Source organism: Capra hircus, chromosome 19 (genome assembly GCF_001704415.2).
Source record: "Capra hircus breed San Clemente chromosome 19, ASM170441v1, whole genome shotgun sequence".
In the NCBI taxonomy this organism is placed as follows: domain Eukaryota; kingdom Metazoa; phylum Chordata; class Mammalia; order Artiodactyla; family Bovidae; genus Capra; species Capra hircus.
The window spans coordinates 38981306-38998115 of NC_030826.1; the positions used below are offsets into that span (position 1 = coordinate 38981306).

At 56.4% G+C, this 16810-nt stretch overlaps 2 protein-coding genes across 10 annotated transcripts; one reads left to right on the top strand and one right to left on the bottom strand.

The window, feature by feature from the left end:
- Positions 288 to 3364, top strand: CISD3 (CDGSH iron sulfur domain 3). The gene is made up of 4 exons (XM_018064977.1): positions 288 to 485; positions 818 to 853; positions 1424 to 1543; positions 3031 to 3364. The coding sequence occupies exons 1-4, from the start codon at positions 438 to 440 to the stop codon at positions 3208 to 3210; spliced, it is 384 nt and encodes a 127-aa protein (XP_017920466.1). The 5' UTR covers positions 288 to 437; the 3' UTR covers positions 3211 to 3364.
- Positions 3836 to 15938, bottom strand: PCGF2 (polycomb group ring finger 2). 9 transcript variants are annotated; one of them, XM_018064982.1, is made up of 10 exons: positions 15882 to 15938; positions 9690 to 9825; positions 9036 to 9132; positions 8690 to 8745; positions 8557 to 8607; positions 8241 to 8379; positions 8012 to 8066; positions 7826 to 7924; positions 5954 to 6034; positions 3836 to 5526 (listed from the first exon to the last, which is right to left on the bottom strand). In XM_018064982.1, the coding sequence occupies exons 2-10, from the start codon at positions 9799 to 9801 to the stop codon at positions 5149 to 5151; spliced, it is 1068 nt and encodes a 355-aa protein (XP_017920471.1). In that variant the 5' UTR covers positions 9802 to 9825; positions 15882 to 15938; the 3' UTR covers positions 3836 to 5148. The 9 variants fall into 9 exon arrangements, with proteins under 9 accessions (XP_017920471.1, XP_017920474.1, XP_017920472.1 ...); XM_018064985.1 differs by having other exon boundaries at positions 7826 to 7921; positions 8241 to 8349; positions 15882 to 15936; XM_018064983.1 differs by lacking the exon at positions 15882 to 15938 and adding an exon at positions 15148 to 15833.

The following is a 16810-nucleotide window of genomic DNA, read 5'->3' on the forward strand; positions in this document are numbered from 1 at the left end:
CCAAAACTCCGTAAGTGATGAGATATATCCACACCGCACTTCTAGAAGCACTGTCTTAAGCCTCGGCAAGAGGAAACGGTCTCGGTCCCCCGGCAAGTCCCTGCCCACAAGGCGGGAGGGGGTCGTCGGGAGGCGCAGGCAAGGAAACGAGCGGCGATGCTCCGCGCAGGTCCTTCGCAGACACGCGGGTACCAAAGGGGGCGCCGGAGAGCCCGCCACACCCTGGGGGCTCCGAGGGGGTTGCTGGGCCCGCTCCTTGGCCCGACTTCCGGCAGCTGGGGCTGGACGGCCCGCGCAGGCCCGCGGCCCGCACCGCGCTAACCCCGCGGCGTCTTCCGGGCCGAGGCGGGGCTGGGCCGGAGGGAGGCGGGGAAGCGGGAAGGTGACCGGGGCGCGAGGCGGAGCCGGCCCGGCGCGGTGGTGGCAGCGGGGCTGCCATGGGCTCCGTGCGCGGCGTGGGGACGCTAGTGCGGCCGGCGGCCTGGGTGAGCACCCGCGCGGCCGGGCCCCCTCCCCTGCCCTCCGCTCCACCATCCTCCGCTCATCGCCCCGCCTCTCCGACCCTATCCCTAGGCTGAGCTTCCCCCAAACCCCTGCGTCGCCTGGTGCTTTGCAGCCGTCCCTGAGCGCCCGTTGGGTGCCAGCACCTCCCCCAGCAACTCCCGTTCCTCTCTCGGAAGCCCCTATTACCTTCGTATTTCTAACGCTCTCCTAAGCCCTGCCGTTTCTTCCCTCCCTTTGGAAGTCTTCCGCTTTCCATTGACGTTATTTTTCTGTTTCCAAATCGCCGCCCCGCGGATGCCTGCTTGCCTTGCAGACGCTGAACCAGAGACGGCACATCACCTCCTGGCTGGTAAGCCGTACCCCCCCCCCAACTCCGCCCTGTTTCCCCTTCCCTCCACCCGAGTCCCCCAGGCCCAGAGAGACCACCGAGGTAGAGACCAGAGGAGGAAACCAGAATGGGTCAGCCCTGCTTTGTAAACTCCAGCCTGAGACTCTCTTGTCTGTGGCCACCTCGCCCTGGCTCAGGGGAGATGGGGTGACCCGAGGGCAGAGGACGAGGAGCAGGTTTCTGCATGAGGAACCCCGATACCTGATAAACCGAGTCCCAGGTGCCATTGGCTCCCCAAGGCTGGCGGGATCCTGGCCCTCCACCCATGGCACCAGGGTGAGAGCCAGGGCTTGAAGGGAAAGCCTGGACCCTGAAACATATGTGGTTTTGTGGTCTTGAAATCTCTTCTCTATCCTGAGCTTGGTGGGCCTCACGGTTTTGGGGGGGTGGGTGGTCCTTGCAGGGTGGAGTCAGATCAGCCTCATGCAGAAAAAGCCTGTCACCAGCCAGGGCCCTGGGAAAGCTAGACATGGCCACAGGCAAGAAAGTGCTTCCAGGGCATAAGCTGACCTTTCATCTTCCCTGCCACAGGCCCGATGGTTCCCCAGAACCCCAGCCAAGTCCGTGGTGGCCCTAAAAACACCCATCAAGGTGAAGCTGGTGGCTGGGAAAACCTACAGGTGGTGTGTGTGTGGCCGCAGCAAAAAGCAGGTGAGAGACCTGTATCCCCCTCCCCGTTGACATGTCACACCTGTGGTCTGGGGACACCATGTATAGCCCAGGAACTCCCCTTCAAGACATTCCTTTTTCCCACATACACCCGAGGGATCACAAGGGTAGGGGTAGGGATATTCTCCAGCCAGCCCTGAGCTCCCAGTTCTCTGCACCCACTCTTCAAGATGGAGACAAAGAGATAGAAACTGAGTCCTAGGGCCAGGCGGGTGGGGCCGGAGTTCTGTCCTCTTCTGTACTCTTCAGAGGCTCCAGGCTCTGCCCAGAAAGGCTTGCCTGCCTCTCTCTCTCCCCTCTTTCCTTCTTCCTGGGAAGCATCTGGGTTCCCAGGCCTCAGACCCCAGCATCAGGAAGACTCTGAGCAGCCGCTCGGTCCCAATTGTGCCCCTTCCTGGCGTCTGCTCCTGAAAATGCTCCCTTTTTCAGTTTCTGTGACTTCCCTGGTCTCCTGTTGTCTTGTCGTCCTGGCTGCTTGCTCCCCTCTCTCCTGTCCCAGGAGCCTTCCATCCCTTAGGAACCTGCCCCACATTCTTAGCCTCTGGGCCCCTTTCCTTCCTGAGCTGGCTCAGAACTGTGTTCCTCCAGACCGCATGATGTGGTGTCAGCAGCCCAGGGCCCGAAGTCCTGCTTTGCCACCGACTTGCTGTGAACTTTGAGCAGGTCCTCATGGGCATGGTGCTCTGCTGCCTGCCAGTGAGCCCTGGCACCAGCAGGCCCTTTGTGTCTCTCTGCCTCTTGCCCTTTGGGACCAGTTTGCTGACTTTTATCTGCACACTTCTCCCATCCACCCTCCTACCCCACCCTCACTCAAGGGCAAGAGGCCTTGGCTCCAGCTCTGCCACTCAGTAGCAAACCACCTGTCTGGGCCTGTTTCCATTACCCAGGCTCTGTAGGAACACCTTCTGGGGTGAAAGGGCATAGATGCTCACAGCAGGCAGCCAGTTTGCTGTCGGACCTCACCTTCTCCCCTTCCTTCCACCCCGCTCCCCGCAACATCCCCTCCCCCCGAACATGCCCAGTTGTTTGTTGGAGCCAAACAAAATTGATACCCCAGTCTTAAAGGCCACTCAGAGAAGTTTGTACCTTAAGAACATGGGAAAGGAAATGAGTGTCATGAACCAATGGAGACTCAGAGCCATTAAAAAAAAACCAAAAAACCATCATCAGTATAAAAGTTGCTGATACCTAAGGTATCATTTCGAAATGATACCATTTCGCTTTGAAAATTCTCTTCTTGGGTCCCCCAGAAACTATTCCTGTGAGGACACAATCACTGAACCCTTTCTACTGGCAGAGTGCATGATAAAGCTTTATGCGTTTTATTTTCTTGAGATTACTCTGATCACTGTCACTTTACAGATGACAAAAGTCGGTCAGTGTCACTTAGCTACCTGTGTCCCTCCCAGCGCTGCCCTGCCCCAGCAGGTAGGGTTGGGTCTCTCTGACTTCTTTCTTTTCCTCACTAGCCCTTCTGTGATGGCTCCCACTTCTTCAAACGCACTGGCCTATCCCCACTGAAGTTCAAGGCCCAGGAGACCCGCACGGTGGCGCTCTGTACCTGCAAGGCAACCCAGAAGCCCCCATACTGCGATGGTACCCACAAGAGTGAACAGGTGCAGAGGGCAGAACCGGGCTCCCCACTCTGAGGTGTGGCTCACCCCAGGGATCCCAGCACCTATAGCCGGTTTGTGAAGGGCTTGCTCCGATAACCCAAGGTCTCCAATCTGGCGCAGCTGGGAACAGGCCCTGGCTTTGATACCTGCTGGTGAAGATGGTATTAAAGAGACGTGCTAGCCCAGAGTGGTGTTCTTGTGGTCACAGGTGTGAGGGACAAGACCTATCCCCCTTCAGGATCTTAACCTGGGCTGGGGACACCAGACTGGCTATAGGGAGGGAACAATTCAGGTTCATTCCATACGGGGTCTCCCAAAGCAGGATGACCCACTCCAGTACTCTTGCCTGGAAAATCCCATGGACGGAGGAGCCTGGTGGGGTCGTGAAGAGTTGGGCACGACTGAGCGACTTCACTTTCATTTTCATGCATTGGAGAAGGAAATGGCAACCCACTCATATTCTTGCCTGGAGAATCCCAGGGATGGAGGAGCCTGGTGGGCTGCCATCTATGGGGTTGCACAGAGTCGGACACAACTGAAGTGACTTAGCCCAGCAGCAGCAGCAGCAGCAAAGCAGGATGAGCCCAGAGACTAGAGGAGGCCAGAGGACCCCGACCACCCTTCCTGTCCCTTCTGTCCCAAAAAACTACAGGCTCCGGAGAGTATGCAGCATTTATTAAAGCCAGAGATACAAACATCCCAGGGCAGAAGGGCACAGCCACAGCACCTCAGACACAGGACAAGGTGCGAACACAGACAAACCCACTGGGGGATGCCCGGCCCCAAACATGTAGTTGTGATAGAGTGCTGCCTCCTCCCCTCCCCAGTCCGATCTTTGTACATGGGAGGAAAAACAGGTGGGCAGGGGTCTCCTGGGATCTATCCCTCGGGGGTGGACCACTGGACTCCTCAGGATGGAGCTGAGGTCAGACCTTACAGGCTCTGTCTTCTTGTGCTTTCAGATATCTCTGTTGCTCTTTCCTGACTTGGCCTCAGCTGCGGGTGGGGAGGGGACTGGAGAACTGCTTGCCTTTGGCCAAATCTGGGGTCTGTGCTTATCTGAGGTCACCCTGCCTCCACCTCTCCACTCCAGCCCCCAAAGAGACTGCCCCAGCAGCCTTGCTAGTGCGGCCTTCTGGGTGGCGGTGGGGGAGAAGGAATAAAGCAGTTCACGATGTTAACACCACAGGGGAAGTTCAAGGGCTGAGGCCTCCTGTGGCCTGAATCTTCTTTTTCACAAGATAAATGATGCAAAGGCCACACACATGGGGGCGTTGGGGGCAAGGGGAGGGGGGAGGCAAAACTATCTATTCTTTATACAAAGTTCCCACTGCACGAGGAGGAGGTAAGGGAGATGCCCTCTCCACTGCCCACTTGCTCCTCAAAACCAGGCGATAGGCTGCATTTGTAAAAGGCACTGTCTTTGCAATTCTCTGAACATTCAACAATGGTGGGGGGAGGGCACTGATCAGGGTAAGGGTAGGACAGCAGCCAAGAGGGGGAAAGAAACAGAGTGGACCCCATACACAGCCAATTAGAGTTGTGCCTAAAGTTTTGGGGCTTGGTGGGGCCCCTCAGCACCCCATATGTCTTGGGAAACAGGAGGAGGATGCGCAGAGTGCTACTGGGCCTCAAGTGGCCCCTCCAATTCCACCTCTAGGCACTCCCAAAAAGAGCAGAGAGAATTCCACAAGACCCCCTAAAAATGAACACCCCATCCCCCACACATACACACACACATAAAGTTTGTTTCCTGTGGCATTTAAATTAATCTGGTTGGTCCATAAAAAATAAGTATGTATAATTTGGTTTTTCCTATGTACATATATATATAGATTTATTTATAAAACCCATCCCCCACCCCTAAGGTGGGAGGAGCTGGGGAAAATAGAAGAGGTGGAAAAACGGGGCCCAGAAAAAGTGGAGGGGTGGAGAGGCATGGCTGGAAAAGGAGGGAGAGGGTCCCTTTCCTCAAGTTAAGGGGGGCACAGGAGCTCCGTTGACAGTCATCTTGCGCCCCCTGCTGGTGGAGGATGGTGTCTGCAGGCAGTTTGAGGCGCCCCCGTTGGCAGCGGCAGTGGCCCCACCGGCTGTCACAGGGGGAGTGGGGGAGGTGGGGTGGGGGGCCGAGGGGCCATGAGAGCTGGGAGAGCCATGGGAGGGGGTGGCTGGGCTGGGTAGGGAAGAGGAGGTGGCCGGCAGGGTGGCAGGGCTGGGAGCCTTGTCACTGACTGACTCACACTCGGATGCCCCGCTGGTATTGGTGCCCTCGGAGGGGGTGGGTGCTGTGGGCAAGGTGAGTCGCTTGCAGGCTGGCTGGACGCGATACTTGAGGGGGAGAGGGCCATTCTGCAGGGAGAAGGGGAGGGGACGGTGTCAGGAGAAAGAGGCTAATGGGGCAGCCACCCACCTTCACCCATAGCACCCAACAGGGAGAAAGGCAGGACGAGACACACAGGTGGGACTAAGCAAGGCAGGAGAGGAAGAGAGCATGGGTAAGACCAGAGACAGAGAAAAAAGGCAGAGGGAGGCCGGAGAGCAGAAGGCAAAGTTTACTCCTCTGCGGCCACCCAAATTTGCACGTGGTCTGCCCAAGGATCCTTTTTTCCTCCTGAGTATGGAAGGTCATCAGTGAGAGATGGTCTGGAAGGCCACCCTGGACATGCCCAGCCCATGAGACGAGGGATGAACTGTCTCTGATTAGAGCAGCGTGGCCCACGTAATGGCTCAGGGTCCCTCCAGCCCTGTCCCGTCTCATACCACCCCACCCACTCACCCGCCGCCAGGGGTAGATGTAGGCGATGTCCATGAGGGTATAGTATTCCTTCAGTGGCTCGTCCTCATAGAGAACCTCAACCTGGAGGAGACAAGGGCAGATGGCTCAAGGCGCCAGCCATTCGGCAAAGAGGCTCTGGGCAGGTGATCCCTCATCCCTCTGAGGTCACCCGGTGCATCTGACTTCCTCTCAGAGTTGTCTCAACATAACTCCTGACCTGTACATTGTCACCCTGCTTATTTAACTTTTATGCAGAGTACATCATGAGAAACGCTAGGCTGGAAGAAGCACAAGCTGGAATCAAGATTGCCGGGAGAAATATCAATAACCTCAGATATGCAGATGACACCACCCTTATGACAGAAAGTGAAGAAGAACTAAAGAGCCTCTTGATGAAAGTGAAAGAGGAGAGTGAAAAAGTTGGCTTAAAGCTCAACATTCAGAAAACGAAGATCATGGCATCTGGTCCCATCACTTCATGGGAAATAGATGGAGAAACAGTGGAAACAGTGTCACACTTTATTTTGGGGGCTCCAAAATCACTGCAGATGGTGATTGCAGCCATGAAATTAAAAGACGCTTACTCCTTGGAAGGAAAGTTATGACCAACCTAGATAGCATATTGAAAAGCAGAGACATTACTTTGCTAACAAAGGTCTGTCTAGTCAAGGCTATGGTTTTTCCAGTGATCGTGTATGGATGTGAAAGTTGGACTGTGAAGAAAGCTGAGCGCCAAAGAATTGATGCTTTTGAACTGTGGTATTGGAGAAGACTCTTGAGAGTCCCTTGGACTGCAAGGAGATCCAACCAGTCCATTCTAAAGGAGATCAGTCCTGGGTATTCTTTGGAAGGACTGATGCTAAAGCTGAAACTCCAATACTCTGGCCACCTCATGGGAAGAGTTGACTCATTGGAAAAGACTCTGATGCTGGGAGGGATTGGGGGCAGGAGGAGAAGGGGACAACAGAGGAGGAGATGGCTGGATGGCATTACCGACTCGATGGACATGAGTTTAGGTGAACTGTGGGAGTTGGTGATGGACAGGGAGGCCTGGCGGGCTGCAGTTCATGGGATCACAGAGTCAGACACGACTGAGCGACTAAACTGAACTGAACTGCACTCCTGACCAGCAGGTGGGAAGGGATCCAGAGATGCCCACATCATCAAGCCACCCCTGGCCATCCACACAGTGCTCTGGGTCCCTTTCTATTTCTGGCATGTTCTCCAGAGGAGCCAACAGGCACAGAAAGGGCCCCAGGGAGAACGCACAAGGTGGAATCACACCAGCGCCTGGATCCCACTCCAGAGATTGTTTTAACTGCTAAGACGTGACTTGAGTTTTAATCTTGAGAAGTTATTCCTCATGTGATTCTGACATGTGGCAAAGTTTGGGATCTACTGTCCTAGAGCCTCAATAGTCCATTGACCAGCAGTACCAGAAGCACTTGGGAGCTTTCTAGAAATACAATGTCTACTCAGTCAGAATTACATTTTAACAAGACCTCTAGGGGATCATACATATGTTCAGATTTGAAAAGCTATATCCTAAAGCTCCTTGGGAATTTCAGACTAGCCAGCTGGCCCTAGATATGGCCCTAAGTTTTTACATACACAGCTCTGCTGTAGTTCTAAGCGTGCAAACATGCGCACACACGTACACCATCTTGGTCCCATGCACCTCTGCACACTGGTTTCAGCAGAAGCAGACGGCCCCACCTGAATCGTGTTTTCAGTTACTGTTCTACACAGGCTGTTACACAACACGCAAGCCCTTGGTGACACCAAACCAGCCATGAACCACGACTAGGATGCACAGATTGTCAGACACCCGCACAAACAAGACCCACGTTACAAAATGGGCCAGGGACTCACCTTGTACTTGCTGGGCACGTCCATCTTGTTGCGGAGAAACTTGGCAAGATGCATGACAGTCATGGCTGCTGGGCACCGCAGGAAGCGCACACCTGTCTGCTGGGGAAGAGGCGCCCAAGGGCTGGGGTCCACCCCAGGCACTCTCTCCCAGCCTATACTCCGCTCCGGGCAGGCCCGAGCACTCACCTTCTCCTTGTCACCATCCCCATTTTCCAAGGGGCCCTTCTTCTCTTCCCGGTCTCTGCAGAAGGAGAAGGAATAAAACAAGGGAAAACCTGGAGCAGGCAGGACCTAACTGCACACAAACATCTGGAAGGCCCTCCCGGAAGTGCCCTTTCCTCCCAGGGAATGGGGACGGCATGGGAGAAGAGACCTGCCTAGGACCCTGAAAGGGCCAGGTGTGGGCCAGACTTGCCTGACACCTTCATAGAACTCGATGGAGAGGCTGACGATCTCGTCGTCGCTCAGAGCTCCCTTCTCCTGCTCCAGAACCTCACCACGGTCCTCGTTGGAGCCGTTGGGGACTGCAGAAGGAGCGAGCTGGGAAGGCTCAGCTTAGGAGCAGGGACAGGAACCCCACCATCAACCCAGGGATCTCAGAGCTCAGTGCAGTGAGCCCAGCCCTCCCCCCAACCCCGGGCTGGGAGGCAGCACAGTGGTGCCCACTGGCCTTCCATGCCTCTGGCCCTGGTGCCACGGGGAGGGCCGCGTGTGCACACATGTGAACACACCTTCTGTCAGGGGGTAGGCTGCATAGAAATCCCGCCGCCGTTTCATCTCATCTGGAAGAGAGGGAGCAGGCTCAGGGGAAGCAACAGGCTGGGCAGTGAGAGCTGGTGGCAGGGGGACAAAGGGTGCAGGTACCTTTAAAAAGCCCAGGGACCAATTTGTAGACAATGTCTTGAAGGGTTTTGTCAGATCTGAAAAAACACATAGGAGCCAGTCGGCAACCATCTCACCCTGACTCTCCAGCCTAGGGCCCCTCTTCCCACCTCTCTTTCTGAGAGCCAGGGCCCAGGCATGAGGGTCCTTGTAGGCCCCGTCTCTACCTCTCTAGAATTTCTCAGCTGGATACATCATCCCCAAGGGACGGCCCATGCCCGAGGCTCCTCCCCCACCTGCCACCCTGGCTTCAGGAAGCAAGGAGGGAGGAGACAGAGGGCAGCTGCCCCAGAGGATGGGGGGGAGCAGGAGGAAGTGCCGGGCCCACCTGATGCTCAGCAGTGGCCGGGTTTTATGGACCTGCACATCACACATGGGGCAGTACTTGTTGGTCTCCAGGTAGCGCACGATGCAGGTTTTGCAGACTTGGGGGGCGTGGAGAGAGGAGGAAGAGTCAGAGTCCCCTCTGTAACCCAGGATCAGCCCCACACTCCCTGCCCAGGCTCAGGTATCCCCTCCTCTCCACCATGTTCCCGCAACTCAGGCCCTTTCAAAGACCCAACGCAGCCCTGTTCTCCAGATGGCAACTGCCCCTTATCCATCCTTGGGGCAGGACAGATGTGTGTGTGTGCGTGAAGCCAGTGTCTAGTACCATGAAGGTGAGTCCCAAGTTCCAAACCCCCTTGCAGAACAAATCAACAGCCAACCGACTAGATACCTCCCAGTTCCCTGACTCCTAGTTACAAGCCCGTGGTGCACACCAGGGCACCTTGTATTCACGGGGTGCAGCGTTATCCACAGAGACTCAAGGAGGGAACGGAGATTCAGGTAAAAGTCCCCCAAATGAACTCCTGGGCTGAACCCTGCAGTCTCCTCCCAGGCAGTCTCCCTTTGACCTGGGACCCTCACCAGACACCTGGACACCTTTGCTCCTCAAGGCAGAGGCCACCTACCCCAGGAGCAGCCCTCGACCCCAACTCACAGGAATGCAAGCACTCCACGATGGTAGTGGCATCTATGAAGTACCCCCCACAGAGGGCGCACATGAGGTGAGGGTTCAGCTCGGTAATTTTGATCCGTGTGGTCCGATGCATGATGCTGGGGTGGGGGGTGTCACCCTGGGAAATAAAACATGGAATCAGGAACCCCGGGATGCAAGAGGTCCTCCCACACTGTACTCTACCTGCCCCACAGGCAACATCTCTCCCTGGGCCCATGGCCCCCCCTCCTCCCTCCAAAGCCAGACTGAGGTGGTTCTTTCTGACCCTCTCTGAGTGTTCATTGAGGGCTCTGGAGATTCCTGTGACCTTGAGCAACAAGCTCAGGTTCTATCTCAGGAGCAGCAGAAAGACTGAAGTTAGACCACAGGAAGTACCACTCAACTCTCCAGAGGATGTGGGGAGGCGGGAAAATGGAAGAGAACAGAGTTGTTAAAAATCTCCCCGATCTCAATTTATATACATACAGGTGAACTCCCTGGGAGCTATTAGGAAACTCAGCCTTCTGATTGAGTCTTTCTACTCCATCTTACCTTCCTTCCTCCCATCACTGCTCCAGGAAGCCTCCTTCCGTGGAAACACTGGGGAAATGAACACCCTAAGTCTGAAGAGGGCATCCCACCAACTGCCCCTGGGCTCTGGCCAGGCCCCGGAGCAGCTCCTTGGAAACACACCACATGCTGACCACACAGGTTCTAGGCCTGGAGCTCAAGCAGGAAATACTGAGGATGGTCCTTAGGCCCCCAAAGCTGGGAACACACAGCTCCAGCCTGACCCCTGGCCCAGTCCCAGACTCTGCAGGTAACTGCAGAGGGTCTGGGTAAAACGACTGCTACTGCCGCTTCCATAGGGAGGCCACCACATGCCCGGATGGAGGCCTGCTGCATGGCGCCCCTCCCAGGCACACTCGGGAATCTCCGAATGTGGGCACCGCCACCCACCCATCTTCTCCCATCCACGACCTGGCCACAAGCTGCCCAGTGACAGGCTATAGGCTGTCAGGGAGGCCTGCCGAAGCCGGGCAGAAAGTTCTGTCCACAGCCCACCAAGCGCCCAGCCAGGCCCTGGCTGGGTCCAGGGAGGACAGGCAAAGCCCAGGTCTGGACTAGCTGATGTGCTTACTTCTTAGTTCAGAAATCCAACCTGTAGCCAGCAGCCACGGTACCTCCCTCCACTTTCCCAGAGGAAAAGCCCATGGGGTGGGGCCTGGGAGGGCAGCCAAGTCCCCAGAGCTCTTTTACAACATACATCCTTCTCTCCTTTCCAGAAAGATTTCTAAAGCCAACACATTGGGTTTTCTAGGACCCGAAATTCACAGCTGGGAATCAGCAGTTACTATAGAGACCCCAGGATGAGTTTGGCCAGGACCCAAACAGCCAACAGAGGCTGTCCAGAGACCAAGAGAGAGGGAGAGACACAAAGACCACATGTGGGAGAGATACCAAGCTGCAGAGCAGACAGAGGGGAGCACGCAAGCCCAGAGCCAGCACGCATGCAGCAGCCCAGACCTGCCTGAGGAAGGAAAGGGATCTCCGCCCCTCAGCCAGCCCTCCCTGCATGGGTCCCCTCTTCATAATTATGTAGAAACCTTGCTGGCTACTATGCAGTTTGGTTGTTCCCATAGTAACCCCTGGCAAGATGCCCAAATATTATTACAACCATCCGGAGGACAGACTCCAGGTGGCTAACTCGCTGAGTGTGTATAATATCCATGCGGTGTGTACATGCTGCTGGGCCTCCAAAGGTACTTCATGTGACTACCTGTCGTGTGTGTGTGTGTGTGTGTGTGTGTGTGTGTGTGTGTGTATGTACACAGCCAGGAAGAAAACTTTAGGGACTGGCTAACACTCAGGGTCCAGATCAGATTGTGTGTACTTAGTCACTCAGTTGTGTCTGACTCTTTGTGACCCCATGGACTGTAGCCCACCAGGCTCCTCTGTCCATGGGGATTCTCCAAGCAAGAATACTAGAGTGGATTGCCATGCCCTCCTCCAGGGGATCTTCCCAATCCAGGAATTAAACCCAGGTCTTCCGCATTGCAGGCGGATTCTTCACCATCTGAGCCACCAGGGAAGCCCAAGGGTCTAGATTGCAACTGGAAAATCTCATGCCCTCTTCTCTCTCCCTCTCTCACACACACACATGTGGGCGCTTCACACTGCCTTAGCCACCTCATTCACATATTCACTGTGTTTCCAAAACAGACACTTGGCTCTTAAGAACTCCCTTCCAGGGACTTCCCTGGTGGGCCAGTGGTTAAGACCACACTTCTGCTGCAGGGGGCGTGAGCTCCATCTCTGATGGGGGAACTACTCGCATGCTGCAAGGCACAGCCAAAACAAAAAGAGTTCCCATCCTCCCATTCATCCAGATCCTGCCAGGCCAACTGTGGCCTCAACATGCAGGAGCTCGGTGACACTCACCCTCTTATTTCTGCAAGCACTTGTGAGAATTCAGACTGAGACTACCCCTCGAGCTCTGTTCTGGATGCACGGGTGAAGGCAAGAGCTGTGGTGCTTACTGAGTGAAATGTTCCTCCCTCTCACTTCAAGAAATGAGCCCCCTTGCCACACTCCCTGCTCCCCTCTTCCATCTCCAGGGGCCTCAGACTGTTACCTCTGGGGCTGGGGGTGGGGAGAAGCACTGATTGGCTCCTCACCTGATTGCCATGGTTACCTGCAGGGCCCTGCCAGCAGGTGCCAAGAACAACTGTAAACAGGAGCTCAGTTCCCTCATCCTCCTTGTCTTTCTCCTCGAGCCCCCCCACCCCACCCCGCCCCGTGAGGCCTCAGGGCCCCACACCTGACACCTAGCTCCTCCCCAGCTACAACTGGCTGGACCTCCAGCTCCAAACACCTTAGGGCAGAGCCTAAGGGAGAAAGGAAGAGACAAGTCCCAAGAAGCAGAAAAGGGAGACCGTGCCATTTGGAAGCTCTGCGGAGCTTTGGGGGCCAGTTCCAACCACATCCCCACAGCGAACCTGAGCACTGTCTCCCACCCTCAACTGGGGGCCAAGCCCTTCAGTCCCATCTGGCCCCATGATGATGGAACAGTCCTTGCTCCTGGCCCCCAGGTTTCAGCCACAGTGGCAGGAAAGGAGCTTGATCACCCAGGACTCAACCCCAACTCCTCTGTGTCATCCAAGTGTGGCATGAGTCTTTACCCTTTCTCAAAGCCTCCTACTCACTGAACCAACCCCCCATATCTCCATTCTAACCAGGCTTATTCTGGAAGCTCCCCTCTAATTCAGACTTCTTTGTCAGTTTGTGTTTTTTTTTTCCCCCTGAGAAATAGCCAATCTTTGATAACCCAGAGATGACCTTCTGCTCCCTCAGATTCTCAGCTATAGGATTCTTTGCTCTGCTTTCCCCCAACATGAAGTTCACCCAACTCCCTTCCTAGAAAATCTCCAAGTCTTGGGAAGAGTCACTCGGGGTCACATCCAGACATCTAAAATTACAGAAGTGGAAGGGATCTTAGAAAGCATCTTGTCCAGTCCTTTCACTTTACAGATGAAGAAGCTCAGAAACAGGTGACTTGTCTTAGGTCAAGCAGCCACCCAGTGGCGGTCCTAGGACTAGACAGAGCCTGACTCCTATTCCAGTGCTCTTTACAGACTGGCACCCATGCTAGGCTTCCCACTCATTTAAGGAATCAATAAGCCTGGTCTGACTCCATCCACGCAGGCAGAAGGACTCCAGGTTCCATCAGAAGACCATTCAGTGAGCCGTCGGGGTCAAAACATAACCATGAGGACACAGTCTCTCTTTGAAGTAGGAAGAGCGGGCAGAGGCTAATGGCCTTACCCAACTTCCCTAATACAGGTAGGGAAGCAGGCTCTGTGGAAGCTCAGGGAGCCAGAATGTACTGGATCCCAGAAGTCCATCCCTCTCCCAGCTGTGTGGGTTCAGCTGTGGAAGCCTGCGGATTTGTGTGTGTGCAGAGAGAGCCGGGGGTGGAGGTCTACCTGGGTCCCTCAAACTCTCAGCGTCCCCTGATCCCTGACCCTGAGGGCTCCTCCTGCCAGAAGCATCGAAAGAGTCCTCTAGTCTCCTGAAGCCGGGCTCACTCTACCCTCCCTCCCCTTCCCACCTCTCAGCGTCCTAAGATCAAACAAAGACAAATATCCAAAATATACACAGTTACACACTGCCAGATACACACACACATATGCACACACAGCCAGACACACCCCCTCCATTTTTCTCTCCCACTCACAACACACACGGCCAGACGCTTGGCCAGACACACACACAGACACACCCCATCACACACAGAGCCAGACCAGAGCCAGGCCCACGCTTGCCAGATGTACAAACCACTCCCACCCACCCCAAGAAGCACACAGTCTGACATCCCTGCCTGAAACCAGAGCTGCAAACACACACTAACCTTTTGTGCATCCCTGGTCTACCCAGGGTAAATTATAACATAACTCTTCCGGCAACAAAGGCAGTACGGCTCGTAACCTCCACTCTGGGGGCCAGAGGCTGGAGGAGTGGGGTGGGCATCCAACCTGCACAAAGATGTCACCTCTTCGTGTTCAGGCTCTCTCCATTCCCATGGCAACAGCTCCATCAACCAAGATCTTCCAGGGAAGACCAGGAGCAGCAGAGAGCACCCCCTCAAAAGACTTCAACTTGAACCCCACCCAGCTACGCTCTCTCTGGATCCCAAGTCCTGAGTCTTACCTTGGGCCTGTTTCCTGCATTATTCCAAAGACAGCTCTAAGACCTCAACCCCCAACTCCAAACCAAGAAACCCCTGGGAAAACCTCCCCACCAGAAAGCTCTAACAGAGCTTTCTTTATGTTCCTTCTCCAAGTACTAACACCTTGGAACAGAGTAGAGAGGGGGGAGGAAGAAGAGAAATGAGAGTTTCAGGAACAAACTGCAAGAGGCGCAGAGAAGGAGGCGTAAGAACGGAGTGAAAGACAACCAGGAGACCACCTCCCCACCCCACCCCAGCCTCAGGGAGCCCTGGAGACTAAGGCAGGGCGGTGGGAGATGCGGGGGGGTCTCTGAGAGACAAAGACCAGGGGGAAGCGCGGGGCAACGCCTCCACAATATTTACAGAAAAATTCGCCATCCCCAGGCCTCCTCCCCTACCTCAAGCCATCCGGAGCAATTCTGGGCAGATGCGGGCAGTGGGGGAGGGAGAGAGGCATGCTGGGCCCCCCGTGGAGACAGGGGGGCAGGGCTGTCTGCTAGTTGAGGGGTCCCACCCCCTTAGAACTAGAAGCAAGAGGATCTAGGGAGGGAGGGGCAGTCGGGCTACCCCGTGCAAGTGGGGCCAGGCGGCCAAACCCCTCCTGCCTCTGCGGGCGATAGGAAATACTGCGATAAATCTTCCCCATCTTCCTTCTACCCCCCTCCACCCCGGCTTCCCCAGGAGCCTGGGTCAGACGATCAGAGGCCCCAGTTACCGGGTGGCCGCTCCTACCTTCCCTAGAGCCAAACTTTCGGCGGGGCCCCAAGGAGGGGTGTTCCGGAGAAAGAGGCTCCGCTGAGGTGGTTCGGGGAGGGGGCGGGGCGCCCAGTCCCGGGATTGGGGGGAAAAGGGAGCGACTGGGGGAGGTGCTCCAGAGGACGGGGCTCGGCAGGGAAGAGCGCCCTCCTCCGGCCCCGCAGCGATCGAAAAGCTCGTCCCCTTCCTCCCGGCTTCGAGTCCTCGCGCGTCCACGACGCCTAAGTGCCCACGGATGAAAGCAAGAGCGACCCCTCCCCAGCCCGAAAGGAGTACTGGGGGAGAGCCAGGGGCTGCTCTAGCTCGTGGGGAGGGCTAGGGGGACAGAGATCCGCCCCAGCGCGGAGCCCCAAAGCCCCGCGGTTGCCTCGGACCCTCCCCCTCGCTACCTCGGGAAGCAGGGTCTAGGGGGGCTGCAGCACAAAGAGGTGGTGGTCGAGGAGACGCCAAATCATTAAAAGGGGGAACCCACTTCGGCCATCTTGGAAGGGAGGAAAAGGAAAAGGGGAGAGAAACAAGGGAGAAAGAAAGGCGGACGGGGCGAGCTAGGAGAGGGGCCGGCGGGGGTGGGGCGGAGACGCGAGACCAGGCCGGGCTCAGAGCCTCCCCGGGCAGGGGTTTGTAAAGAAGGATGTGCCGGCCCGCGTCCCAGTCCCCAGATGGTTACAGGGTCGGAGAAGGAGAGGAGAGGGGAGACTGCGTCCGCTTACCTGGGTTCGGGGTCCGGTGGGTCTCGGGGAGGGGGGGATGGGAGGGAGGGAGGGAAGGGAGGGGAGGGGGGCCGCAGCCGTGTCGCTCGCTCGGGCGGCGGGAGGGGAGAAACCTATGGTAAGAAAGGAGTTTGTGAAAGCGGTTTGGGGTGGGAGGGAGAGAGGGGAGGGGAGGGGACGGAGGGGGGAGGGGAGGGACCGGGACTCGGAGGGGGGGGGGACAAAATGGCTTTTTTCCTCCAGACAAGAGTAGGTCCCGCCCACTACTCACCCACGTGACCTCATTCCTTCAGGGTGTTTGCGGAGCGAGGAAGAGGAGGTGGGGGAGAGGCTAACGCGCTGCGCCCCCAACGCGGTGCCGGGCCCCCCAAAACTAGACTACGACCTCACTCTTTTCAACAGCCCCTGACCCTGGAGGATGAATTCTCTTCTCTGTTATCCTCCTCAACTAACCTCTGTCCCCAAAATATGTGGGCGCACCCCTTTCCCCCAGACCCTGCGGTCCTCGCCCCTAGCTGGGGCGCCTGGAAACTGGTGAGATGAGGACTCAGCTGAAATGTGACTCTCTCTACAGTCCTCCACGTCTCGGCTTCGATCAAAGGGCGCTGTGCTCGGGCTGGGACGCGACGCCTCTGGCCACGCGTCCGGGTTATTTTCATTCACTCTAAGTGACACTCCCTTGAAATTAATAACTGCATGAGTGAGAACGAGCGACTCCTTCCCGCCCCCCGACCCCCTCGGCCGCCCGATCACCAGCTCTAAAACGCTGCGTCCGGGACCCAACCCGGCCTCTTCAGGGGCGCCAACTGCCGGGAGGAAGGAGGCAGAGGCCTGGGGGCCCATCTCGCGGCCGGGGCTCGTTTGCCGTGGTGGAGTCTGGCGCCTAGGTGTGTTTGGGCGAAGAACGGGACGCAACCTGGTTTGGGAGG

Coding starts and splice junctions, on each gene's coding strand:
- CISD3 (XM_018064977.1), top strand. CDS start 438: ATGGGCTCCGTGCGCGGCGTGGGGACGCTAGTGCGGCCGGCGGCCTGG. Junction 486..817: donor TAGTGCGGCCGGCGGCCTGG/GTGAGCACCCGC, acceptor CTTGCCTTGCAG/ACGCTGAACCAGAGACGGCA. Junction 1,544..3,030: donor GTGGCCGCAGCAAAAAGCAG/GTGAGAGACCTG, acceptor TTTCCTCACTAG/CCCTTCTGTGATGGCTCCCA.
- PCGF2 (XM_013972223.2), bottom strand. CDS start 9,924: ATGGGCCCAGGGAGAGATGTTGCCTGTGGGGCAGGTAGAGTACAGTGT. Junction 8,746..9,035: donor CGGCCACTGCTGAGCATCAG/GTGGGCCCGGCA, acceptor GTGTTTTTTCAG/ATCTGACAAAACCCTTCAAG. Junction 8,380..8,556: donor AGCCTACCCCCTGACAGAAG/GTGTGTTCACAT, acceptor CCTGCTCCTAAG/CTGAGCCTTCCCAGCTCGCT.